Source organism: Tyto alba, unplaced genomic scaffold (genome assembly GCF_018691265.1).
Source record: "Tyto alba isolate M040663 unplaced genomic scaffold, T.alba_DEE_v4.0 Super-Scaffold_13, whole genome shotgun sequence".
In the NCBI taxonomy this organism is placed as follows: domain Eukaryota; kingdom Metazoa; phylum Chordata; class Aves; order Strigiformes; family Tytonidae; genus Tyto; species Tyto alba.
In genome coordinates, this window is record NW_024881275.1 from 7,910,230 (window position 1) to 7,937,842 (window position 27,613).

General features: G+C 41.5%; 1 protein-coding gene across 3 annotated transcripts; it reads right to left on the minus strand.

Moving 5' to 3' along the window:
* Nucleotides 1-796: 796 nt before the first annotated feature.
* CKMT2 (creatine kinase, mitochondrial 2) lies at nucleotides 797-27,497 on the minus strand. 3 transcript variants are annotated; one of them, XM_009973468.3, is made up of 11 exons: nucleotides 27,447-27,497; nucleotides 21,115-21,188; nucleotides 17,842-18,014; nucleotides 16,349-16,547; nucleotides 14,044-14,139; nucleotides 13,100-13,321; nucleotides 10,611-10,696; nucleotides 7,964-8,087; nucleotides 5,382-5,516; nucleotides 4,889-5,014; nucleotides 797-1,027 (listed from the first exon to the last, which is right to left on the minus strand). In XM_009973468.3, exons 3-11 carry the CDS (start codon nucleotides 17,991-17,993, stop codon nucleotides 908-910), a joined length of 1,260 nt encoding a protein of 419 aa, XP_009971770.3. In that variant the 5' UTR covers nucleotides 17,994-18,014; nucleotides 21,115-21,188; nucleotides 27,447-27,497; the 3' UTR covers nucleotides 797-907. The 3 variants fall into 3 exon arrangements, with proteins under 3 accessions (XP_009971770.3, XP_032851365.2, XP_032851364.2); XM_032995474.2 differs by lacking the exon at nucleotides 27,447-27,497 and adding an exon at nucleotides 26,288-26,363; XM_032995473.2 differs by lacking the exons at nucleotides 21,115-21,188; nucleotides 27,447-27,497 and having other exon boundaries at nucleotides 17,842-18,072.
* Between the last annotated feature and the right edge of the window lie 116 nt (nucleotides 27,498-27,613).

The following is a 27,613-nucleotide window of genomic DNA, read 5'->3' on the forward strand; positions in this document are numbered from 1 at the left end:
GCTACTCACCACATGGAATAGTGGTGAGCACAAAGAAGATCTTACTCAGGGTGGCAGTATATCCTAAGGCACTTTGATGAGTGACAATTAGCTGGAGCCTTGTCCCTATTACCTGTGAACCTGAAAGCTGCAGAAGACTGGGACAGGCCATACTCGACAGGTTTATGTTGGCTGCAGAATATCAGCAAACTGATCTGCCTGCTGATTTTTAGGCCAGCTTGGTGCAGTCCAAGGCCACAGGCCAGAAATGATGCCTGAGGGAAACAGCCAAGAAGTAACCTAGTGAGTTCTCTGGGAGTGAAAAAGTGTGAGGGTTTGGGATGGCATAGTAAAGAAGTTTGTGTGCAGACCAGTCCTGGACAGAGAAGAGAAGACAGCTCCCATACAGAGACACCATTGAGTTCCTGATGACAGGTCAAGTGGTGGACTACAGTGACTGAAGGCACATTGCAGTTGCTGACTCCAGTTAACTGCTGAACTCACCATGGTGTCCACTGGTTGCTGGAAAAGCAGTGGGCACTTCACAGAACCTGCCCCTCAGGCTGGCAGATTTCAGCTGCCTGGACATTCACTGGAGAGAATTGTGTATGTGGATGAAGAGGCTCATAGGAGATCTTGTAAGTATGCATTATAAGTGCAAATGCAAGACAGAATTAGAGATTTTTTTTTTTTTTTTTTTTTGCATTACCGAGGTAGTACTTTTCTTATCACCAACCAAAAAGGGGAAGCATTCCCCACAAAAGAGCATACCAAGGTGGTTGTATTGAGTGCAGCCAGGCATCTGAGGAGACATCAGGTATCAGGTAGTGTTTTATTACACAAGATATTTATACAGAGATATACAGAGGTGCCTTTCTGTCAGAATGGCAGCTGTATTTACCATCAGTTGCCACCATCAGCAGCAAGATCACTTCCTGCCAAACTGAGGCAATGGTGGTGGCACTTTGATGTCTTGACCTCTTTCCAGTTTCTTCTCACAGTCAACTAGATAATTGACCCCATCAATGACAATCTGGACTAGCTCCACCTACAAGAAGAAAATAGTAGTAATAGAAGCTTTAGCTAATGCTGTTAGAAGTGAAAGGGAAAATTGGCTTATACTACAATGACAGCATTTAAAGCTATAAGTAATGAGGGTCACAGCATAGAGATCATACACCCTATGGCACAGGGGGCATGAGGTGTGCTGATCCAGTGGAAACTCATAGTAATTCCCTTTTCCTGTTTGCCCTGACTTTGGACTGCCAACAACAGAAATTTTCAAATAGGCCCCTGATGTTATTTCAACCAAATTCTTCTCCTGCTTGTATTCTTATAGGAACAAAGCAGACAAACAAAAGTCCTTATATAAAAAGTTTATGCATGAGTGGAGAGAACTGTTTCAAATGTGACCACCGTGAGGGTACAGGATCCTCCCCAGATGTTTACTGAGACGTAATACCTGGCACAGCTGGGGATGCCTGCCTGTTGTGTTCCCCGCACTCAACATACTAGGATGAAGAAATCAAAACAGCAGTGCTGTGAGTGCTCAGCATCACCGGGCAGTTCTTGCGGAAGCAGCAAATGCCGTTTCTGTGTCTTCCCAGCTCCCAGGCTGGTACTGCCTCTGTGCTTGCAGGAGCATTTATGTGAGTACAGAGTCAGACAGAAACTAACTGGGACGGTGGTGCAAGGAGAGGAAGACAGAGTCTCATTGCCCTGATTAACACCAGCCCTGAATGTTGCTGGAGGTACGGGGTGGGAGTCCTTCACATGGCTGGGAGTGGGAGGATGACAGGACTACTTGTTTGGCCACAGCCATTTAGAGCGCCTGAGAAAGCTCATCAAACCAAAGTCTTGCACTTCTTCACAGGCATGGTTCAGGACCATATGTTCCCCTGCAGATCACCGTGAACCCTGCAGCAAGGATTCGTGAGCTGTGGGGAGAGGTGTCCTGCTCATTCTGCCAAGCGTGCTGGCTTTGCTGAGGCTGTTTTGCCAAGCCCAGGACCCACATATTTGAAGCAGAGGCACTCACCCTAAACTCATGCTGGCTCCACATCATCCATCACCCCTTTGTTTTCAGCTCTTCATTTACACTGGCAGGGGTAGGACTAGCTCCAGTCCCAGAACGGATCCAAAATTTGCAGTTCTATATGGCAGGTGGTAGCAGTGTCTTTGTAAACTTTTTCGGAATTGCTGAAGATTACAAGGTGCCTTGTCCCTGGCAGGCTTTCTCCACAGGGAGTGGCATACAAGGACCACAGGCCCTGTATTATAGATAGCCAGCAAACTATAGCATTGATTTTTCTTAATCTTCATGAAATGGTTCATTAGCAACCTTTAATGACTGGCTTGTTAAAACCAAATGTGAAGACCTAATCCCATTGTCTCTTTATTGTGACAATCACTGATTTTCAAGGGATTTCTTTTTACTATAAAGCATTTCAGTGGCTTAGCAGTTTATTTTATTGTCTTTTACAGACCAGCTGTGTTGGGAAATCAGAGGTCTGAATTTACACCCTCCAGGGGAAAAGGAATTTCATATTAAGTTTGCATTGACCAGTAAGTGAAACAAAGCAAAAATACAAACAATTTTATCTTGCACCTTTGGGAATATAATTCAGTTCTGCAAACAGATTTAACACATAATGGAATTTATTTTATTATATACTGAAAAAAAATATGTCTTATAATAAAGAATTTCTATGCCTTTGTGTTTGTCTTATTTAGATTTCAAAATCTTCAAGGTAGGGATTGTATCTTATCTGTTGGCTTAATCCTTTGATTCTTTGCTATACAAGGCATCACTGACTTCAGTAGAAATCTTCATATAAGCAAAAATTTATAGGTTTAAGCAATCTGTTGATAGAACTCCTATTAATTAATCATGCTGTGTAATCCTTTTGTATTACTAGTGTTATTTTAGTATCAAGCACACATGCTGATGTTTCAGGTATAGTAAATGTCTTTGTCACATACTGTTTTTGCAAATAATACAGGTTAATAGTTTTTCACTGTTTATATATTTCAGTCTAGACGAAAAGGAACATAGCTGCCTATGTCAAACTCCAAAATTCCAAATTACTCTTATCTGTGAAGACGTTCAAGGGCATGTTCAATTAAGAAATCACAGAAGACCTGATTTGGCTCTATTTCAGTGGCAGAAAACCCAAGGTGAGTGAGGAAGGGAAGCCAGCTGGCTGGCTGTGGACCAGTGTGAATCTAATTGTAACCCAGGTGCATTATCTCAGGGTTATATTCGTGTTATGAAAACCTACCCAGAATCAGGCTGAACTCAGGTGTTGGACTGCAGCACCAGGACCAGACTGCATCTGTATCTAAGCTGTTAAAGGCTGTCAAGTGCTGTGCTTTTTTGGATAGACACACATTGACAGCATGCCTTTCTTTGCAATGGAGTTTTAACTTGCAGCAAAGCCCCCAGGGTAATTAAAATTTTGCTGCTGGGCAAGCAGGCAGCCCTTCAAATCCTGACATGTACAAGCAGGTTGTCATATGAGCCTAAATCATGTATTGCATTGCTAGTGGAGAAAAAGGGTCCTCAGGAGACACCAGTCCCACCAGGGTGTGCCTGGTTGACCATAGCTGAGAGGTTACAGCATGCACCTAGGGGTGAAAGACATGCCTGACAGAAGGTTTGAACCTGTGGTTCCTGCCTACTAGCAGAGTGCTCAAATCACTGGACTTACAGGGTCTTGTAAGGTAAATTTTCGTCTCGGTTGTTCTTGACATGACCCAGGGTGAACACAGCCCTGGTGTCAGTGAGGAAAGGAAAGCTTTAGCGGTGCCACGGGACATACAGTGACCTGGAGCAAGGGTTTGGATCAGGCAGAGCTCTTTGCCTGCAATTCTTTAACATGGCTGTGTCTCTCCCATCCTTCAGTAGATTTGCTCCTTGGGACTGTTCTGATTTATAAAATACTTAAATATTAAACTAGAATGAGTTCTGGCACCCAAGTCTCCCAAGAGAGCAGGAGAATCACCAGGATGTAGGGTCATTTCCAATCTGGCATAACAAATATTCATTCAAACTGAAATAGCTTCAAAACAAATGTCTGAGGTAAACCCATTTCATCATAGCCCACAAATCATAGCCCCAACAGGGAGGGCTCAGAGCTGACATTTAAATCTTTGCACTGTTTTAAACCTAGCTCTCCCATCTCCTCTGCTCAGTGCCACATAGGACATGTGAAGATGTCACCAACTCCTCCTCCTCAATTATTTTGGGGGTGGAAGGACTGGCCTTGTTCTGATGTCTAACTGTGGAGAAAACACAAGACTGAATACTAATATGAACACAACAACTTAAACCAGTCTTGCTTTCAGTTCCTGATTCCCTGGGTGTGTTAGGACTCAATCCCTGCTTATTTCTCCAAGATTTTGCAGCAGCTGCAGGGGGTACTGCCCAATGTGTAGTAGCTAGCTCACTGCCCCCCTGTACAACTTATAAATACATCTTGTGTCCAGCACTGTAGAGACTGCTGGACACTGATTTCATAGCTGGGTACTCCAGTGGGCAGGCAGGTCTAAGAGTTTGTGCTGTGATACTGAGAAACATCGTCCTGAGGGATGTCTGTTACTAAAGCGAAACCTTTCCAGCACCTGCAAGCTCTCCATGGACATCCTCAGCACATGATGCAAGCAAGTCACATTTGTGGAACTTGTTCAGGTTGATTTTTTTCATTGTCATGACAGGAATATTTGTGAAACACTTCATGCACGCTAATAATTTTTCCTTGAGTAAGCATTTCCTTTGGACCAGATTCATCAGTAGTGAAAACTGCCATGGCTCCACTGAAGTCAGCGGAGGAAACCCAACTAGAGGGAACCTGGCTCACATCAGTACAGATCTGAAATAAAAATCAAGGGGAAAAAAAGCACAGATTACCTCTGAGCGACCCATGCGGTCCAGGTTGGAGATATCATATACATCTGCTACAGCGGCTGTGTCAACTCCACCAGTGCCACGCTTTTGCAAACGCAGGTTGTCCAGGATTTTTGGAAACCTGGGATCCTGTCAGAAAAAAGAGATTTGAGCTTATTGCCTTTTACCCTTCATATTGTGCCAAATCATTGCAATGTTATTAAGTCATGTTATACATGACTTAATAGCATTTCCAGAAAGACAGGCAGAGATGGATAGTTTTCTCAGTCATTGGATTACAGCCTGTCTTGGTGGCTGTCTGTTGGGTAGATTAATTTCCATAACAAATACAATAATTCGCAGAATAAAAGTGTGCTCAATTAGTCGTGCCTTATCCCTGGGACCTTGTTACACATCATGCTAATGTGCAGTCTCTGTAAGCTGTCATTTTTCACTTGTTCCTTTATAAATCAGAAGAGCTGACTGATGTCACTGGCCTTTTAAATTACTTATGTACCTTGCTGAGCCTGGGCAGCTTAACATGGACTCCAGCGCGTAAACCAGTTCCCAGGTTGGAAGGACAGGTCAGAACATATCCAAGACGCTCGTTCCACATGAACTCCCAGCCCCGCTCTTTAATTAATCTTTCCACCTATGATGGGAAGGGAAAAAAAAAAAAAAAAGAAAAAGGGCAGCATACAAATGTCTTATTTTAAGATGTGTGCTTATAGCTGAGATTCTTTTCACCATGTATCTGTGTTGACGAACTTCACTAACACCAGCAGAGTTGCATAAATTTACACCCAATTACAGTCTAGTTTGGATCTGATGCAAATGTTTGCATTCATTAGGTACTGAGATCCCCAGTGTATATTACAAGGGCTTCTTCAGTGTTTTCTAATGACCACTAGATTGCAGACTCTTTGTCACTTTATCATAAAACTCCCTGTCATGGTGGTTTGGTATAGCCTTAGCCCATGAAGCTATATTTTCACATAAGACATATGGCTTTTGCAATGTGCTTCTAACCTTGGTATTTTTGGAGCAAGTTTGAAACACACAAGCCCAAAGGACTCAAATGCTATGAAGCAAACAAAAGGAGCTGAAACTGAGTTTTGTGTAATTTTCAACGTGATGCCATGACTCTTATGGGAGGACACTTGACTTCCAAATGACTAGTATTAATAGCCACACTTCCATTATAAGGAGACAACATAGCTTGTATATAATGCTCTTCATTAGTAGACCTCTGACCAGATTAGAAAAGAGAGTGAAATAATTATCCACAGAAAAATCACAAGGGTCTGTTGACTTTTAATAGTCTGATACTCTGTTCACTCATACACACTTCCTGGATTTACTTCTGCAATTCATAAACAATTTCAATTCAGTTCTCTTCTCCTCCAGAGAAGAATCAGATACATAAACTAGCTCATGATCACAAGACCTCTGCAAATATAGGTGAATACTTCAATTCTGCAGAAGGGTACAGAATAAAGGACTCTCCTAATATAATTTCTATATTGTGTGAGGACACCAGAATTGATGGTGGGAAACTAGGCCTAATTTCCTGCCTCAGACACCTGCTCTGGTTGCAGTTTCCAAGGCTGACTGACCACTTCCTACAGATCCACCTCTGTAGAACATGAGCTGTTGAACATGTTGAACAGTAGCAGAAGCAAACCTGGGAACAACATCCGAAATCCATGTCACCTGGGCTACCACCCTGTACACTGGTCAGTCTCATGAGTGTACCTTGGAAACCTAATACATCCCAGTTAACCACCCCAGTGCCAAAGAAGCATCCATTAGGTAGTTTTGTTCTTCTCTGTTCCTAAATCCACTACATACTCCAGCTTCCCTGTGAACGGTCTGAACTTCCTCTGCTTCCGCAAACAAGAGGTGGTAGTTCCCTGCTGTTCCTGCTTGGCATTGTTTTCTTTTGTCTGGGGTCTGTGAAGTGATATGGAAGGGGTTAGCTGTGTTAACCCTACATTTGCTGGGGATTTTTTGAGACAGAGGTGCCTCTAGAAATCCAGAGAAGCTGTCTTGTCAAGGTGAGATGAATGAAACAAGCGGTCCAAGGCTGATCCAGTATGCATTTCCATACCCAGGAAGAAAAGCAGTGCGATGGAGACAAATGCTGTTCTTCCACAGTTCAGGTGAATTAAGTGTGCCAAGGACCCAGTGAGGAGAAATACTTGATTTATGCAGCCTGAATATTCTTACAGTCTTGGAGACAATTTCAAGCCCATTTCAGCCTTCCATAGCTTAACCTCTAGACTTTCCTGTACTCTGGCAATCCATCCAGGAATGGCGTGGACAGAAGTAGTGGATAATAGTGTTTGATCACATCTCCTGTTCCATTGCAGCTTTTTATATTGCCTGTGGGACACAGTAAAGTCCACTTTCTCTGTTAAAGCAACTTTTTCTGTGCCAGAGAGGTACACAGGGCTGTGCTGGGCCCAGAGCCGGCTTGAGCCATACCTGAATTGCCTAGACAAAACTGTTTTACCCACATGCAATCTCATGAAGGCTTTTTTATCTTTGTGAATAGCTAGACCAGAATAAAATCCTGGAACCCTGGCTATCAGTTCTTAGTATTTTAATCATAAACCCCCATATCTCCCCAGAAGTGGCAGTGAGCCATGGGTCCTAAGCTCTGAGTCCTGTGCACTACCTCAGCAACATCCACCCCGCTCCCAGCATCAAGGATGAGAACCAAGAGGCTGGGCCAAATAAATTCTTCATTCAAGCAAATCAAACAATCCAAATAAAATGTTTGATTTATGATTTACCACAGCCTGCAGGCACAAAATGGCAAAAAAAAAAAAAAAAAAAGGGATATTTCTTTAGCCAGCCTGTGCTTAAGATTTGAATGGAGCCGCTACAAAGATATTTTATTTATTTTTCCCTGCAACTCAGCTAGAAATTTGCCCATGCTTCCTTCTAACTGCATTAGTGTGGGTTGCTATGTGGACTGGTGTTACTTTATTTTGTTACTCCTGGAGATGTCAGCTCAGAATGAACCACAGTAAGCAGTGCTGATAACAGGCCAAGAATAAACAAACAGGAGTAATAAACTCATTGTGATAGTACCTCTTTTAAACCACGGCAAAATCTTTCAAACACCCGTTTCATGTTGCCACCCTTCTCCATGGAGATCACTCTGGTGTGGTCCTCTTCATTAATCCAGATGAGAAATGTCTTGTCATTGTTATGCCTGGTTGAGAGGGAAAAATTAGAGTAGCTTTAAAGACAAGCCCTGAAAGATAATTCTCACTATCTGTAGTTTTGTCACAGTCTTTCAGGGCTGTGGAGAGGTTATGTGTGGCAAAATATCATTGTTCAGTGGAGTTAGGGATTTGAGCTGCTTTCACAGTTGGATCCTCCATGCCAATGGCATTATGTGGGATTTTTGGGCACAGCAAGAAGAGCAGCTTTTCTGACCACATCATGCTGCCATGATGCTGAGTGAGGAAAAATGTGTTGTTCTCTAGCACAAGTATGGCTGGGAGTTGCAGCAAAGGGAGAAACCAAGCTCTGCAACTTCTGTCACCAGGGACAGTTTTTATTGTTCTTAGTAAACTGTGCAGAAAGGAAAAAAACGCTAACATTTACATGCTGCTGGGGGCCAAGCAATATGCCCTTACTTAATTGTATTCTCCCCTAAATCAAATCCCAGTGCTCTCTGTATTGCTTGGTAACACTGAATTCCCACATCAGTCAAGTTATGTGTCTGAGGACAGCAGCTGCACGATGCTTCCAGACAGCACATTAGCGATGTTGGCTTGTCAGTCAAGATAAAAATGCCTGAAGATACCCACTCTTGCTTCAGCCAGATCAGTTGTGACAAGGTTTATAAGTGCTGGGTCAAACCTGAGGTCACTTTTCCTGGCTTTTTGTCCACTTTCTGTCTTCTACTACAGCCTTTCTACAACACATAGAAGGTGATTGATGGGATCAGACTCATTTGTACAAACAGTGAAATATTACCGGGTCTGAAACACATGAAATTTGAAGGTTCAAGTTCACCAAGATCCTGATTTTTAGCTAGTCTTTTACTGCACATCATTTTTTTTTTTTTGCACTTGGAGTTTGCCACTGCAACACTGAGCAGGTATAAATATCCTGTGCCCTGACATTATGGTCACCTGAGGTCCAGTTACCTCATCTTCAGACGGGTACAAATGTTCAGGGGAGCGTTTTCCAAGGAGCCTGATGCTGGCCTGACTCAGCTCCTCCTCCTTTATTTAACTAAGTCTTCCCATTGCTTTAAGGACCATGGAGGGAGGCCGTGCTAAGTGCACTTAAACCATGTCATCGCCACCAGTGAGGTTGGTGGGAATAATCCTGCAGCCCATAATAAAGACAGGATCACAATCATTATAAACAAAATAATTTCCAGAACATATGCTTTTTCTGATAACAATTTCTTACCAGGGAAAGGCAAGTTTTCCAAATGTGGCTTACTGAAATACTTTCCAATCATACGAATCTTTTTCCAGCCTGACTGATATTTCACGTGTAAAACAAGACAAAAACCAGGTCTGTTTTATTCATGAGTCCCTGGATAGTAATTGTATTGTTGGTACTTCTTCTATTTGTATGTAGAGACAATGAATGGGATGCCTCAGCTTTATCATTTTCCTCTTCCTCAGATTTAGATGGGGACCAGGATACTAATCTGAAGCTTGTTGAAATAAAAAAATCCTCACAGATTTCCAGCAGGTCATCAGGCTTCAGGGGTGATCAGGTTTCACAGCGCCTGCTCCCCGACAGAAAACAAGTTTATCTCATTGCAGTAATACTGGCTGTGCTTCTGAACATGAGCCAGTGTTGTCAGATACGGCTCGGAGAACAGTTGGGGTTTTTTTCCACGTAAAGTCTCATCCTCTCTGAAAGTCCTGAACCTGCCTAGGGCAAGGACATAGGCTAGATGATTCATCAGAAAACTTTTTAGCCTAATTTTCCAGAATGAAAGCGTCTGGTAATGCCTAGAAGTATACCAGGATGGATGCAGATGCTCTGCACTGCACAGCTGCCTCCTCCTCTGATAGTGGGTGTGTGCACATTCTCAGAGCTATTATCCCTTTATCTCCACAGAAAACACCGTATTTAGGAGCAAATATGTCAAGTGCATTGTGAAAATAGAAACAGACTTAGAAAAAAATAGAAAATTCATCTTCTGTATCTCCTTTTTGACCAGTTCATTTGGAAAGAAAGGATTATTTTCAGCTCTGGGAATTAAAATAACATTCTGTCTCTTGGCAGTAAGGAGAGGGACAGGAATTTGCAATGTGGTGTCCTGCAGCTGTATGGCTGGTGGTTCCTAGCCAACAACATGGCTACAATCTGGTGTTAGAGATGCTTTTGTAACCCCAGCTCTGCCAACTGCATGGTGACTCATGGGCTCTTTCCCAAATCAAATTTTTATCTAGAAATAGAAAAAATTGAGATAAAAACCCAAAGAGGAGCCATGCCTATCATGCTCTGTTGTGTGGATGATATTAGTGATGGCTTCTTGAAGGTTTCTTAAAGGTCTTACCTATTCTGCTGTTCATTACTGGATTATTTTTTGTTTGTTTGTTTGTTTTGAATTAAGCAAAACCCCCATTTTTTTAAAAAGAAAGCTGAATATGCTCTGAGTATGGGGACTGAGTGGCTGCAAGGTTAGGACAGGCAAGGAGAATTGTAACACAATCTTTAAAACACAACACAAGCTTCTGCATGTCACACAACATACCAGATTCCTCTAGCATCTGGCCAGTCACGTGCCATCCCAGCACATGTTAGCAAAGGGGACACTGGCTTATCAAAGAGAAAATGATCCTGGACACAGAAATGGGGTGAAAGGGAGAGAGAGAGAGAAAAAAAACAAAACAAAACAGAATTCAAGTTTATTCAAGGAAGCAGTATAATGCAGTCTAATACATTTTACTTGAAGGCAATCAATGTATAAGTAAATCACAGTACAACCTGTGAATCTAGTTCATTCTTCTGAAAACTAAAAGCACTTTACAGAGGTGATTTTCTTGAGTCTTGCAGATTCTCATTGACATTGGTAATATGTCCATGTTTTGCTGAAAATATTTTTCAAATGTAGGGAGGAATGGGATGTGGGGACCTAATGCCACATAAACACACCAAAGTGTACTCTGGAGGGATCTGACTGCTAGTACCAGAGGTGTTTTCTGCATATAGACATATTTCAGGGTAGGAGAATGCAACAGGTTCTTAATGATAGGGGAAAAAAAAAAAAAAAAAAAAAAAAAGTAGTTCTGAAAATATATTTCTCCAGCACAGAGATTTAGCAATTTATTCTGAGCATGAATTCAAGGTAGGAATTAAATCAGTGCTAAGCTTGACCTTTTGGAATCACAGACTTGTTCTGTTTCTTAACAGAGATGCTATTTCTGATTTAATAAATGTAGTACTTGCTGTGCAATCGACTTACCACATTTCAGATCATTTAGAGTTTTTTTTTAAATTGAGCTGCTTTTTTTTTCACAAAGGAAATAAGTATTTGATTTTCATGTATGTGTTGAAAAATTATTAGTTCTTAATTCATCAGTCATTGCTGTATCAAATATTGGAGGGAGTGGGTGGGGGTGGAGGTGCAGACTGGTTGGTGTTTTGGGTTTTTTTAAATCTAGGATTTAATTAAGAATAGTAAGACAAGCTATCCAGAATAAATGTGACATGGTAGACAAGTTGATATGCTTTACTTCTTTTTACCCTTAGTGGAGAATTTTAGATTTTCATCTTTCAGCACCCTGTGATGGATATGATGCAGACAGAACCCCAACCGTGCAGAAAGAAAAGGTATGGAGTTCTCTTTGCTCATTGCAGGGGCACAACATTTCCTTCCTCAGCTTCCTCCACTTGTTATTTTTTCTTGAAAGAAAAATTCCCCTTTTTTCAAGAAAACAGCTAAGCACTATTAGTTTCCCTTAAACACATATGGCTCAAATCTGCAAATTACCAAATGACTTCTGTGCTAGCAATCAGATAGCACTGATTTGGTCTTACTGAGATCAAATCGTGTTTATTAAAGGCTGGTGGAAAGCCTGATACCACAGAGGTTCAAGATCCTAAAGTACTGGAGGAGGTAAGCAGTGATATGAATTAAAGAAGGAATCTGAGGTTGTAACATTCAATGCCTTAATTTCTATACATCTGCATCACCACAAAACCAAAGAAAACAAGATAAGGTGCTGAATCACTGAAGCTTATTCCAATTCCCAAATGATTAACCTTAAACCAGGAAGGAATTATATTCTCCACACTCATATTTTGTCCTCTGCTTTTGGAGAAGCTCTCTCCTGGTAAAAACAAGTTAATGAAATAAAACCTACGATAGGTCATCAACTTCTTGTCATTAAACATATAACCATGGACATTTGATTAAAAAGTTACTGACCTCACATAAATTCTTAACTACTAGTTAATACAGCCTGAGACACCTAGTTCCAGGGTTAAAAATAGTTATGTTATTTCATCAGCTCCCTTTTGGTTGATGTTATGTATTAATGTGCCATGAATATAGCTAACAGGGTACAGACATTCCTTTGGATATTTAAAAAACACATTCAAGGTTTGTTTGACATGTCACATGCTGTGACAAAATCAGTGATGGAAATCCTTGTGTTTCCATCTGTGTGACAATGAGCACTCTTGTTATGGGCCTGATCCTTCAAGTCCTTAAATACAGTTAGAGGACTGGGAAAAAGTCAGGGTCCAGCAGGCTACAGGCATTTTGGTGATATTGGACTTAGTGTAGTTTTGACATAAAAAAACTTCAGCCAAAGCCCCTCACCCCAACAATCTAGAATACAGGTAATACATAATGCTTACCTTAATGTAGTATTTTTAGTTAGAATGGCTATTAATATAGAAAATATCAATCTTTGCTCAAGGAAATGACCAAGAGAAAGTCCTGAATTTACTTCATTATTTGTCCAAAGAAGTGGTAGCAGCCATGTATATTTGATTTGGCACAAATCTTGCTGTCTGGAGTACAACTCCACATTTTGGACCTACGCAGTTATGTACTTAGCCAAAATATAGACCCTGGATGTTTTGACATTATATTAAAAATATCATCAGGCCATTAACTACTAGGTTAATGCTGTGATTATCCTCCTTAGCCACAAAGGAAAGCCTGTACCTCAAAGAAGGATGAAGATTAACGAGAGTAAATGAAGGTGGTGTCAGCACTGGAGCTATACTTACATCAATAAGCTGCTGCTGATCCCTCTCAGACATATTGGTCAAGCTGTAGTACTTTCCGGAGAGGTCTCCTTTCAGCCCAGAGAGTGCAGTGACCACGACGTTCTCCACCTCTCTCCGCTCTGCCCTGCTGCAGGCAGGAGGAAGGCTGAGGCCACGGATGCTGCGGCCAGTCCGCACCCGTGACGAGAGGACATAGCGCTCATCAAATTGACCATGGGTGATCTGAAGAAAGAATGATTTATTAATTCACCCACATCCCCTACTGAAAAAACCCATATCCCATCCTTCAAAAATAGGGGCATCTCTCTGCCCAAGCATGACAACCTTTCCATAAGATCACAAATACTCAGGATACCAGGAGCCCCTCAGAATTTCAGACACCAGGAGGTTTTTTTAGGAACAACATGTTTCTTTGACTGAAGGAATGTGGTAGAGTAACCAGCTAATCCTTCATGGTCCCAAAATATGGAGGAATCTGCATGGCTTTTGGAAACACAGATATGGGCAGAGGCAGGCATCCAGGTAAGGAAGAAAGAGGAAAGCCCCCAAAGATGCTAAACAAGGATATAGTTGAACTATAAAGGAAATACTAAGCAGCAGGTAAGTTTTGATTACATATATGTGGGCATATTGGATCAGCTCCTGCTTTCATTCCAACCCTTAGATACGCAACTATCTGTAAGCTCATGAACAGATCCACAGTGCCAAGTGAGACTGTGGCCCAAATGTTTAGTACAGTTGGGATTGATCCCCCTGCTAGGAACAAGGCAGGGATGTAGCTGTCTTGCTGGTAGGGCCGTGGGTGGCACACTACTTTCCTTAGCTCTAAAATTTGTGTCCCTGGAGTTGGATCAGAAAAAAGAAAAATACTATTGCATACAATATCATCACTATAAGAAGCACCCCTGAGCCTTTTTTGTCTCATTGTTTTATTTCAATCCTACCTTGGATGCATCCAGGTCTGTGTGGTGCTTCATTGTCCGTGGATCATAGCCATTATGTCTCACTTTAATGACAGGGTCAAAAATATCAGCAAACACCTATGGAGTCAAAAGAATCTAGAAGGAGTCTGCAGCATCACAGAAACATCTCAAAGCACTAGCTTCAGCCACAAGAGAAGTCACCTGGTACAGGCTCCTGGGTGACAGACATAAAGGGAGCTTTGCAAATGCAGGCAGGGGTAAATATAAAAGGAGGGGTGATCTTGACCTAGACAGTGCTCTGTAGTGGTTGCTTGTCTTCACAACAGAAGGTGCAACTGCACCTTACTTAAGTTACAAGCTTACTCTAGTTACCACAGGCAGATACTGGATGTGGTGGCAACCAGATTAGGTTTCAGGATGTTTTACCAACCAGAACACACCCAGAGTGACCTGGAAGCTTGCCTCTTGGTTTTAGGTCATGCCCTATGTCTTCCATGCCATGGGATAATAGCCCTTGTTAAAGCCACTTTGCTCAGTTGAGTCAACACTGATCACAACCACACCTTCATGCAGATGAGGAGCAGTGGCAGTGGCACATCTAAATGTGTAAACCAAACCACAGGAGTTGATAGTCCAGAATGTCAGAAGTCCCAGTCCATCCTCAGCAGTTCAGTGTTTGGGATACTGTTAGGAGACTGTACAATAATAGATACTATTGTAGGTAGACTGAAGATAGCAGATCACAGAGGACAATAAAAACAAGAATTTTCTTCTCTCGTCCTATTCTCCTTATTCCAGAGTTAAATAAAACTGTACACCCTAATGCTGTTTGTTTTCAGTTTTCATCATGATCTCTGTGCTGGATTTAAGTGTGCTGGAGTTTTGGTAGGAGGGAGCTACAATGGTGGCCCCTGTGAGAAACTTCTCGAAAGCTCTCCCAGCTCCAAGTCAGACCCATCTCTGGCCAGGGCCAAGCCAATTAGCAATGGTGGCTGCACTCTGTGATAATATATTTAAGAAGGAGAACCTGGGAGGAAGAGTTGGAGTTGTCAGAAGTTGTGGAGTAGACACCTATGCAAACATCAAGGTTAGTGGAAGGAAAGAGGAGGAAGCAGGGGAGGTGTGCTGGTGTAGATACCCCCCTTTATCCTGTGGGGAGACAGCAGGGCCACCCCTCCTGCCACCCATGGAGGTCACCAGTGGAACAGATGCTGACCTGCAGCCTGTGGAGGACCCCACACTGGAGCAAGTGATTATGCCCGAAGGAGGCCAGGACTCCATCGGGAGAAGCAGCCCCTGCTGTTGTAGTTCATTGGTGGGAGGACTGGAATAAATAGGAGGGATCCACACTGGATCAGCATGGGAATAGCAGCATCCCGTGGGAAGGACTCATGACAGGGAAATTTCATGGTGCACTGTCTCTTGTGAGAGGGACACTACACTGGAGCAGGGGGAGAATGTGAGGAGCCATCACATTGAGGAAGAAAGAGTGGCAGGTCTGACTGCATCCCCCATTCCCTGCCCCCTGTGCTTCTGTGGGGAGGAGGTAGAGAAATTGGAAACAAAGCTGAGCCTGTGAAGAAGGGAGGGGTGAGGGGAAGATGTTTTTAAGAGGTGGTAATGCTTCTCATTGTCCTACTCTGTCAAGTGTTGTTGTTGTTAGTGTCTGAATTAAATTGATGCTCTTTTTCTTCCACTAATGAGTCTGTCTTTTGCCTGTGACAATAATGGGTGAGCCATCCCTCCTGTCCGTATGTTGGTGATGAACTGTTCTTTATTTTTTTCCTTCCCAGTTATGAGGGGAAGGGGTGAGTGAGCAGCTGTGTGGTGCTCACTTGCCCTCTGGCCTCAAACCACAACAATCCCAAAGCTGTGGCTTATTGATGTCTGGCAATTTCCAGAAGATATTTTTGTTTCACTTCTGACTCTAAAGGTAATGTGGAAATTACACAGTGTAATTTCCACATTACCTTTATTTTGTGTGTTTCAAGTTTGCACAGATTTGCCATAAAATAAGTTCAGTTGTAAGAAGGAGGGCAGCTGCTGAAGGCAGGTAGCAGCTTCTCCTGAACAGGTGCATTTTATTAACTTCAGTTGCAGCAGAGAGGGCACCTGTAGTAACACCTCATATTCATGCATTTCCTAATAAGCAAGAGGATGGAAAACCCCATCTTTATGCACATGGCCTGCCCCTTATGTAGTCTCTAGGATAAAGTTTATCTTAGGAGAACATACGCTACTGGGAATCTGTCTTCATTTAACAAACTCTTGTGAACAATACCACAAATACTGAACCAAGTACGACAGTATTGTGGAAATGTCTTACCTCATAGGACTCTTCATCACCTGCAACCATGCCCACAGTTTTAATGAAAGGGTGGCCAGGATTGTCAACCCCGGTTTGGATGCACTGGTCCAGGGTGTAGCCATTGGGAGTCATTTTGTCCCTTAGCCGAGAGTAAATGGCTGGTGTGAGGCACTCAGCCATGCAGTTGTTATGCTTGCGGAGATCAGGATAGTCTGCGCTGAAGAGAGTAAGAATCCCAAGCAATTAATGTGGCACCTTTGAAGAGTAATCCTTGCTAGTTTTCGAAGCTATTAAATGGATCATGAAGTACACACTAGGCAGCGTGGTTTAAAAGTATACTGAGTTCTTCCTTTGTATGTTGCATTGAATTTTAGGAAGGAAGGAAGGAAGATTCATCACTGAAAGTACCCTACGTTGCACACCAGTGGGCCACCACACTGACAGGCAATTGCAGCTTTCTACTACTCAGGGCCACCAGGAAAATGAATCCAAATGAGCTCTGGAAGTGTACTAGGCCCCATTAAATCTCTGCTGAGACACTTCTATTCAGAAATAAAAGAGCTCTAGCATTGTTTTGTTCAAGTAGGAAGGGAGTTAAGTTTAGCTGAACAAGTTCTGTGTAATTCAGAGCCCAGATGCTCTCACAGCTTCGTGGACATCAGTGGGACTGTCTGATCTATGTTAGCTCATTCTTCTACAATATCTGTGTTTGCTTTAATGGCATTAATATTTATGGAAAGCTACATGGTGCACTAAACCAGGGAAAATAAATATGTTACTCTGTAGCAAGTAATTTTTGCAACTGAGTCAGACCACATCTACCTTGTACTAGCAGTGATTTGCTTTATGCACAACTGTTATTTCTATAAGAATATATCCTAACTGGGATAGTAATTACTACTTAAAAAAAAAAAAAAAAGGTCAGTCAGGCCCTGATGCATATCGTTTTTCACAAGTATGGCCAGCAGTCAATCTACAGAGAAGAAGGTCTGTAATTAGTTTCTAATCATCACCCACCCAGTTTGTAACAGAATTAGGAGTATTTCAAGCACAGAAGTTATATGGGAGATTTCTTTACTACTTGCATAATGAAAATATTTTCACATTTCCTAGTGGTAGAGTCCGTATAATTAGCTAGTCCAATCGGTTGTGCTGCAAAATACTCGATAGCTGATGAGATAAAATAAGGACTAGTACAGTGCTCTGCCTAAAATTTGAAACATTTATTAGGCTTGTCATTGTTTGGCAATGTTATCTTTTCAGTGTTGATATCTCACATGCCTGCTTTCTGGTCTTGAAGGCCATTGTTGGTGCTACCTAAACCTGAGGTTATTAATAAAGGATGCTGTTTTTCAGGTCACACATCCCATGGACAGACACACAGACAGCACGGCCACATGAGGACTCTGCAGCTCTGATAGGGACCTTCTTCCTCCACAGAGTTAAACATTGCTCCTAATCCAGTTAACAGAGTGCTGTGCTCAGCTGACTGCCTAACCCCAAGTCCTTACCTCGGAGGGAAGAGTTTCCGTTTTTCCTGAACAGCAGCCTTCACATTTTGCTGGTTGAGGAGGTACCCTGTGGTTAGCACCCCTGCGCCCGCGGCTGCAAAGAGTGCAGTGGTTGCACGGCCAGCCAGAAGACGACAGAATGTGCTAGCCATTCCTCTTGGAGGATAAGATGTCTGGAAGAGAAGACAGCCTAATGTCAACCTATAAGTACTCATGCAGTGCAAATGACAAATAAACCCTCACTTTAAATGGTAGCCTTATAAGAGAAGATATTTATTTTTATTATTGATTTGCTCTTATGTTCAGGAAAATGGTTAGCATTTACACGTATTTTTTTCTATACATTTTTTTTTCTATTTAATTCTGCTGGAATTATGTCTGGAGTACAGTAGATCTCTAAATCTAGCAGAGAAAATGGCATGTTCTGTGAAAGTCTGAAGAAGACAATGCACATTTTTTCTTCCAAAAATCATAATTTGACTAATATTGCCAGTGACTGTGACTTCCTCAGGAAGATACAACTCCTGTTCAAATAAAGGACACAAATTCCAATTTGTGTCACTGACAGAAGCTTATTCTTAAAATTGGACTCTGGTAAATCATCTCTGGGAAGTGGGCATGGAAGATTTATGGTAAAACATGACCTTTCCACCAGGATATGTTGCTTCAGTTGTTTTTTTCAAAGTTTTAAAAATGTAATTGTTTACGCAATCTCTTCACCATTCTTTCAGAGGTTAAACTAAACACCTCAGAGCATTTGGTTTTATTTTCAGTGAACGGAGTATTCTAATTTCCAATAATTTTCATGTTGATCTGGGATTGTTAGCCCCATACCCCATACTTCTTCAACTTCTCCACTCCTGCCTAAAGAAAAATGCAGTGTTGCATCTATGTCTTCTCACTTGGTAAAAAGACTTTCTCATCTGCTTGTATGGTTTTCTGCTGCAAAGAAGTATCTTTTTTGTACTTTAGTCACCTATGTGAGATGAGAAACACAAGTGTGTTTCGAGTCATTTGTTTCATGTCCTGTATCTTGTTTAAACAATTTTATACATGAATATCGTTATTCTGTCTCCTCCATGACTTTGAATTGCAATATACTTTTATCTAACTTTCCTTTTAGAGAAAGGTGCTCACTGACTGGCAGAACTTTCAGTATTTTTTTACTGAAAGAATTTCCCCAAAACAGAAACGGGGAGAGACCACACAGGGAAGGCATTTTTTTAATCTCCATCAGGAATACATTGCAATTTCCTCAATTATTCCAAGTCCCCAAGAATTAGTTGCACAGCACTAGAGTATAATGAAACACATGCTGACACCCAGCTGGGACAGGAGGCAGATCATCAACTACAGCCTTATGGTATCTTATGTCTGAGAGTGGCTCCCTTCTATCCATTAATTCATTTGTATGAGAGTTGCAGGACAGGATCTCATGACTCCAACAGGTTTTCTCCCTCCCAAAATGCAGTGGGAGAATGTTTAACTGTAAATCAAAATCGAATATGAAGTTTGTGATGGAGGGCTTGGTGCTGCTTTCTTTTGAGTGTATTTAGCAGATGGTTCTTGTGTCTTTTCACAGGGTAGCATCCCCATCCTACACTCTGGAAATATTTGCTTATGACTAATCTGCACAGAACTATTATTGTTATACCTAAGTGTCTGAGAAACAATACATGTATTTTCCTGGCAGATCTATGTATTTATAGTTCTGTTTCACAGATGCCAGCTATCTTCACTGCAAGGAATTGGCTGGCAGTCAAAATCCCGTCCTGAAAACTGGAAGCCTTATCAAAATCCACTTAATGAAATTATGACTTCAGTGACCACAGGCACTCAACATCTCCACCAGCCTGGGTTTTTTGGGAGCGTCTAAATACTGTGTCACTTTAAGGGACAGATCTGGTCCATACATCTGCTTAAATTAGAGGAATGGTGTGCAGTATGTACTTACAAGAAAGTGTGAGGCACAACAGTATAATTATAATGCTTCAGAAACAGCCAGAATAGTGCATCTATTGACTGCAGCATGTAGTGCAGCCTAACAGGTAAAGCTAGCAGCCTCAGACAGGTCGTTAAATTTAGCCATGTCACATATCTGCTGGCAAGGCTGCACTGTATTTTTTGCCATTTTCACATAACCTCCATTCCTTGTACTAGTGTAATGTGATGGGAAAGTCCCATTCTTTGTAACATCAGCTATTGGTTGACTGGGTGCGTATTTTTCTACCTTCAAGTCTTTTCCAATGATCAAGGTTGCACAATGGATAGAAGCAACATCCCAGCCAGAAAGTTACTCTCTGGATCACCACAATATTGTGGTCTAGGATTGGCGGGTAAGCAGAGTGTGCTCTTCCCTAGGCACTTGGCATTAATTTGTTCTGGAGGAGCTGAGAAGTACACGGGAGCTCTGCAAGGGTGAAGGGTGCTAGAAGCTACTTTCTGTGATTTCTTTGGAAGGCTTACTGTGCTTGTTGAAGCTGTTAAAAGCTTAAGGTTGTTTAGCTGCTGATTCAGTGCTTCTTACATCCTTTGCTTTGCCCTTGCAACAGCTATTGGATAAGAGAGTGCCAGATCCTGAGAGCAGCTGAGCAGAGCAAACCTTCTGCAAAAAGTGGTGTGCAAACAATACCATGGGTGTCTGAAGTAGCTTCACATCCTTGACTTTCAGGCTGAACTACACTGTGTGACTGGTGTAGGCTTGTAACAGAAGTCAAAGTCTGTGAACAGAAAGAAAAATAAACCACCTGGAAAAAGAAGTGGATGAACCTGGAATAAAAGGAGCCAGTTTGAAAAGGCAAAGAGACCTCCTTGGTAACCCAAATGGTGACAGCTTTGTGACATGGCTGATCTGGGAAATACAGAGATGTTGTACCTTACTTCTTCTGCGTAATGAGTACAAGTGCCCCCTCCTCATTCTTATGTATACCCATCTGTGACTAGATGCACAATACTGAGCTTTAATCCCTAAAGCAGACCTTCTCAGCATGGACATCTTCACTGTCCATCCTCCCTTGTTCAGGCATCATCAGCAGTTTTCTCACCCTTTCAGGGTCTGATACATTAAATAGATCTGTACTTTTGGGACAGAATGACTGGATTTTAGACATCTGATCAAAGGCATATTTTATGCTCATATAATTGTTTTCCTTTTTGATTTTTAATAAAATCTCACACTGCAAGTTTTTTTCTTGTTGGTGGTTTTATCTTCCGTTGTGGCTGCATGCTTTGTCCCAATGGAAAAGTTTTCCCCTAACCTGAAGCAGACTTTACCTGACAGATGTTTCTCAAAGAGCTCTTAAAAGCCTCCAAGACTGGAGATGCCACAGCCTGCGTAGGTTAACTACCTAAAAAAAAAAAAAAAAAAATCAGAGTAAGACAGGCATTTTTTTTTCTTTTTTAAAAAACTAATGTTTAACTACACATCTCCTCTTACAATTGAAGCCCAGCACTCCTCATTCTAAAATTTTCTTCCCCAAATTTTGCAGTTCTGTAAGCAGAAGTTCAGTTTCTATCTTTACCGGTAAGTTCCTCAGATTTTTAAACCCAGTCACTCCTGCAGAAAAGGTGACTCTGCTGAGAAGGTGACCTGACAAGCATCAATCATAGCATCACGTGGCTGCTGCCTGCAGGAACTGCGAGACGACAGATGGCCTGATCTTCTGCTCCTTAGGTAGGACCTTCTCACTGCAGCGTGGCATTGCCATCGCAGGGACCATCATTTGTGACTGTCAAATGCAAAGGGTCTAGGGGAACATGAAAGTTAGAATTTCTTATGAGAAGAAAAACATCATCTGGACTGCTGTGGAATGGTGACTGTAATCCTTTATATCAAAATGATCTAACTCCTAGTTCAACAAACACCTCTTGCCACAAGGGTGGGCTATAGTTCTGAACACGCATGCATATAATACTGCAGCACAAACTGAGTCCACGTTATGCCTTGAACAGGTAGTCCACATACAGTCGAAATAGAACAAATAGACTTGCACAAAAACCTGATGTACAAGTTCAGCAAACAAAGTTTTTACATAATGAGGGTGCATAATGAATAAGACATTTTATTTGACAGGAAACAAGACCAATTTGTTTTGTTTTTCATTATTTTTTCCTCTAAAAATAGTGCGATTTCTAAGTAATGTGTTGCTTCAAAATAAACACTTCAAAAAGATGCATTTTGAAAGGGTCTGAACAGAATGGTCTCAACCTAAAAAAATTCTCATCAAAGCCATTTGTCAAATCTGACCTCAAATCATTAACAGATTCAGCCATTTTTTTTCCCCACAGAAAATGTCAGCCTGCCCTAACAATAAGTTTGCACCATCACCACCTCTGTGGATTCAGAGAAACGTAATTATCCCAGCCAAAGGTGTCATTAAAGGAATAATGTTTTTCTAAGAACACTGAACCAGAAATACCATGCTGTGATTCAGTTTCACTGCAGACTATCATTAGGCCTCCACTGTAAGGATTTCACTTTCTTCAGGGAAATTTAACTACTGCACAGCCTAAAAGATGAAAGTGCACACTTTTCTTTTGTAAGAGTTTCCTAAGGGTCTTCTCTTGTGCTCATGATGATTGAAAATCCATTTTCTTCTAGATGCCTATGGTGCTACCATAGAGCAGCTGGAAAGGGGAAAGAATAGTTTTTCAAGATCAGAAGAACTTATGTGATTATAATTTTTAACCCTTGAAAAGGAATAGAGTGCTTGCCTGCACTGATGAAGTGTGTTGGAAGGAAAACACTTGCACTAGGAAAGCATCCATCTTGCATTCAAAACTATATAGAGAGAGTATGGTCTGGATAAGATAAAGGAGTTTCTGAATCAAAAAAATGCAAACAAACAAACAAACAACCTAAACCCCAAACAAATAACAAAACTCTTATTTTTGGCCTGCATTTATCTTCAGTTTGAATCTCTGCCCTATGTTATTACTTTTATCAGTTTGTTGTAGAAATTTCTACTCGTTGTTTGTTCCACATGTAGCTACTTAATAACTAGTTCTTTCTGATGTCTCTCTATCAGTTTTTTATCATATTTGAAGATTTATTAATCACTATGGCTCCACCCAGAACTCCTGTTTCATCCTCAACATCCTCCTGATACTGGAACGGCCCTTTCACCCCAGTAATGTTCATACCAGGTCCCCAGCATAGAAGCAGCAGAGCAGCTCTCTACTAAATAGCTTATACATTCGGAGGTCCTGTCAGCCCCTTGGGACCAGCAGCGGTTCACCAGCAGTGCACGCCGTGGTCTCTGCCTGCCAAGTGCTGGCCTCTCTGGGGAGTCACAGTCCCCTGCACCGCGGGTAGGGAGTGATGACTGCAGTCCTCAGCATGGCCTGGGGATCCTCCTGACCGGAGCAGTCAGGGAACTCTATCTGACACCATCATAGATGTATTTCCAAGTAAGATTATGTGATGAGGTTGTCTGCAATACCAGGAAGCTGGTTAACTTAAGTGTCTATCAGTCTCATCAATTTTTTTACTATTACTTTCACTTTCCCTTTAAACTGGTATGCTTCCTAATAAGCAGAGTTTTCTCCTCTGTTCTGGGATTCTGAGTGTACTGATAAAATATTCTTAAATGGTTCCCAACTGTCAATTATGGTTTTCCATTTAATTATTTTTTATCTGTTAAGTTTGTTTATAACTCCACTAACCTTGCACAAGTTTCACATTCTTTCAATGCACCATGTCAATTTGGACTTTATTTTAGCAACACATAAGTCAAAATTAGATGCGCCTAAACCTGCACTGATTTTTAGTTCTGTGAATATCTCTTCTTCAGTTGTCCAAACAAGGTCTAATTTCTATGGTATTGGATACAACACCTTTTTTTGAGGTATAAAAATAACTTTTTTTAATAGATTTTAACAAGATTCTTAGGATTCATGACATGAGTCCTCAAGCATGTGTCACTCAGATAATACTCTGATAGTAATAAGACTGTTTTTCCTAAATGTAATGGATCAGCACATTAAGAGTCAGACAGCTTCTTCATTACTAATTTGATGATGTAGGGATTTTGGCATATTGTGTAAGAAATATTCAGAGGTGTGATCTAAACTGAACTGTTTCAATGTAAGTCTATGTCAAAGCTGGAGCACCATATATATATATTCTGTATGCAGATCAGCAGAAGCTGACACATCAAGAGGCACAGCAGCCCAAAGGGAGTAAATAAGAACTGGTATTTTGCAGAGGGGAAATATAAATTGGAGTGCTAGCTTAAGTCCTCAGACTAGGACAGCACTGACCTTGTTGTAGCCTGGTGGAAAGAAGAGCAGTCAGGGAACATCAGGGAGAGAAGAGCATGAGCTTCTCAAAACCCTTGGCAGATGGCAGAAATGCAAAAAACAGACCTCATGAGCACTGTGGTGCCAGCCTGTGCTGTAACTGGGAGGGTGCACCTACTTCTGCTGCACACAGCATCACGGTCGGATGTGGCTCATCATCTCTCAAATGTGAGTGCCAGGGTTGCTGGCTCTCATGTAGTGGTCCTGTTCATGTAATTTGTCTCCTGCTTTTCTTTACCATGGTCAGGGCTGATCTGCTCTACTGTCACTCAGCAATTATAATGTGTCTGTCTTCCTCTCCTTCAGTTGGGCATCCTTTAACTGATGAAGGTGGAGGGTAAGATATACATCTCAGCTAGTATCCAGCATCAGGTGGATTTTCTACATGTAAAGTGGCAGGGAAGGTTTGGGGTTTTTTTCTTATTAGTCAAGTGTGCTGAAAGACACTTTGAAGGCTCCTGGTATTTGAATCTAACAGCTTTACAAAATGCTTGGACAACTTGCCTTGCACATTCCCCCTTATTATGTCATTCTGCTCATACTTTGGATGCTGGCTTTGCCTCATGATAACTAGTTAAAACGTCTTTTGTATGCCTCCAGGATTACACATGCCTTTGGCTTAACGCCAGGGCATGGAACACAACTCAGTAACTCTGAGAGTGGAATTTGTCACTGGCAACAAGTCTTTTAAAGTTTTATTTCCAAGGTCATTTGTACTTGTACTATCATTTGAAGAAAGCAAAAATGCTGTTGTGCAGGGGAGAAGAAATATAGAACAGTTGGCTCAGAAACAGCTGCTGTGCATCTTCCACACACCAGGTTCCCTCCTACAGTGAACAGTTTTGATTCATTCCTTAGAAGTCATCTTGTGGATCAATGTCTGCAGTGGCTAATTGTGAGGGGAGTAAATGCAACACCGACTTAAAGTAACAGCCACTAATCTGTACAGCATGTAGTGTTAAGTGTCCCCGGAAACAAAATTTCTTCATTCTCATTTTCTCACCACATTGGCACCATAAAGGGTAAAAAAATTCAGAGTCAAATCAGCACTGCCTTTCCTAAAGCAGTATTCCAATACACCATGATAACTTGTGGCCAGTGAATCAGCAAAATGTGTCTGAAAGGTCATGATCTTAGAGGTCATAGCCTTTATCTCTCTGCTCTCCTCCAAGACATGCTCAGCTACCTACAGGACATTAATATCCTGCCTGGAGTCTATTCTGGTTTTAAAACTGTATTTTAATATATGTATCATCCACTGTGCCCAGAAGGCGGAGACAAAAGCCAACAGCAAGATTTAGTAAGTCACTACTGCAGATGTGATGCTGGCTGAGAAACAGCCCAAAGGATTGCAGGTATCATTTAAGGTGGAGAGGCTATTTGTAAACACAGTTTGAGCCCCAGTATGAAATAAAATGGAGAATGCCTATTTCAGGGCCTTAAACCACTTTTCCCTCTTATTCACGACACACCTAGATTAAAGCCTCTGCTGAAGGTGAAGGTACTCTGGAGAAGAAATATGGCTTTTGTACAGCAGGTTCCTCACCAGCACTAAAAAGGTCCTTCTTTTAAATCAATAAGTGAAGAAAACTCTGACATAGCTGCTGTGGCCAAAGGCTGCAGAGGGTCTCCAGGACATTTTATTCACAACTATCACCATGCTCAGCTGTGCATACGGAGATCCTGTGATCTGCACACAGCCAAAGCTGCTGCAGCCCTCTCTGTGAACTTCAGAGGAGAGTGAATCATCAGAAATGCACAAATCACCTCTTTACCCTTTATGGAACTTGCGAACTACATTTAATATTAAAAAAAAAAATAATTATTGTGCTATTAATTCTTCACTTTCTTAAACTTCTTTTAAAGAGGAAGTTGTCAGCTCTGTTTTTCTCTTAGTGGGTTTGAAAACAGGTATTGTTTATCTTATATTTCACGCTAGGCAGCACATGTGCTTTTAGCCAAGGAGAGAAGGAAGGTATGAGGGTTACAGTGACATTTCTAGAAATAGAACTAGATTAAATATTTGAACCGTGTCTTGGGTGGTATTAATTGTCACACCATGTGATCCTGAGTGACATTTTAGAGGAATGGCAGAGTGATAGCTGAAGTTCACACAGGCTCATAATCACAAATAAGGTATACGCACGTCTTAAACTGTTAAGCTGTTTAGCTAACGGTATCATTGCAGTGAGATGAGCTTTCACGTGGTGGAGGGAGAAGGAGGCTGGTCTTTTATATTTGAGAAGTAAGTCCTTTGAGTCATCCTTAGCTTGAGTTAAAGGCTACAGATGCCAGTGGAAAGTTTTCTCTGCCCGTCTATGGAAGTTGCTGGCACCTTAGAAATATCTGCAATAAATGTCACAAGTGACTACATGCACGAGAGACCATTTTTAGATGCCCAGAAAACAGTTTATTGCTCTTGGTTTGCTGTATCACTCTATAGGTTCAGAGGATAAGATGTAAATTCAAACATTAAATCTCATAAAGCAATATTGGTAGTTTTTTTCAGTTTCTCATAGCTCATCCTGAGCAAGACTCAAACCTTTTTGACTAGTTTGGGTTTAAGATACAGTCTCCAGAGTGCAGAAACAATGCCAGTGCAGACACCTTTCTAACTATGCCTTAATCACAGCATGGAATATCTCTATGAAAAATCAATTAAATTTCAGTTTCTTTCTCCTTATAATGACAGAGGTCAGGGAATGGTTATAAAAATCTAATAATTTGGAAAAAAAATTTCCAAACTATGAATTTGTAAGTAGATTCATGTCAATAGAGAAGTCATGGAAAAGACTGTGACTCTTCATAGATGAGACAACTACCCCTTAGAAGCACCATGATTTTTGATTTCTTTCAGGTGAAGGTCTGACAGGTCAGACCTAACCTGGTGAGACTCAGGAGCCCAAATTATCCTACTAAAGCCCAATGATGGTGCAGGGAGTGCTTGCCCTTCTGAATCAGACACTGTTTTACAGCATAAACTCCTCATCTCTGCAGTGCAGAGAGCTACAATCAAAGTCACAAAAAAAACCCTTATTGAATTAGAGATGTTTTTGTGTGAACTTGTTATACATCTGCAAATGGGCTTATTTTTCCCTTACTTAAACATACTTAAGAGTCAGCATTTGAAGCATCTGCACAGTGGGCTGACACATTTTTTCTTGCACCAGGTATTTATGCGTATCAATAAATTATTACCAAATTACACCATATCCTGTGGTGCTTTGAATTAATTTTTTAATAATGCTCATATCTGAAATGCTACCATTTGAAACTAGAAAAGCAGTATAAGTAGTTAAACTGACCTTGAAGCTGAAGGTAGAGACGTCCTGCTGCCTGCAGTGAGCCCAGAGTGTAAAGGGAATAACAAGTTGGTGCACTGACAGGAGCCCAGGTAATATGAGATAGTGAAAAGGAGGTGAGGGAAGTGAAAATAATTGCTGCAGTGTCCAATCCTATTTCACTGGGTTAC

What these genes read in the sequence shown, in the direction of transcription:
- CKMT2 (XM_032995473.2), bottom strand. Translation starts at nt 18,056, where the DNA reads ATGAGTACTTATAGGTTGACATTAGGCTGTCTTCTCTTCCAGACATCT. An exon ending in CCAGATGCTAGAGGAATCTG is followed by an intron (nt 8,088 to 10,610) that starts GTATGTTGTGTG and finishes CCTCTCAACCAG; the next exon opens with GCATAACAATGACAAGACAT. An exon ending in TTTGCCGTGGTTTAAAAGAG is followed by an intron (nt 5,517 to 7,963) that starts GTACTATCACAA and finishes TTCCCATCATAG; the next exon opens with GTGGAAAGATTAATTAAAGA.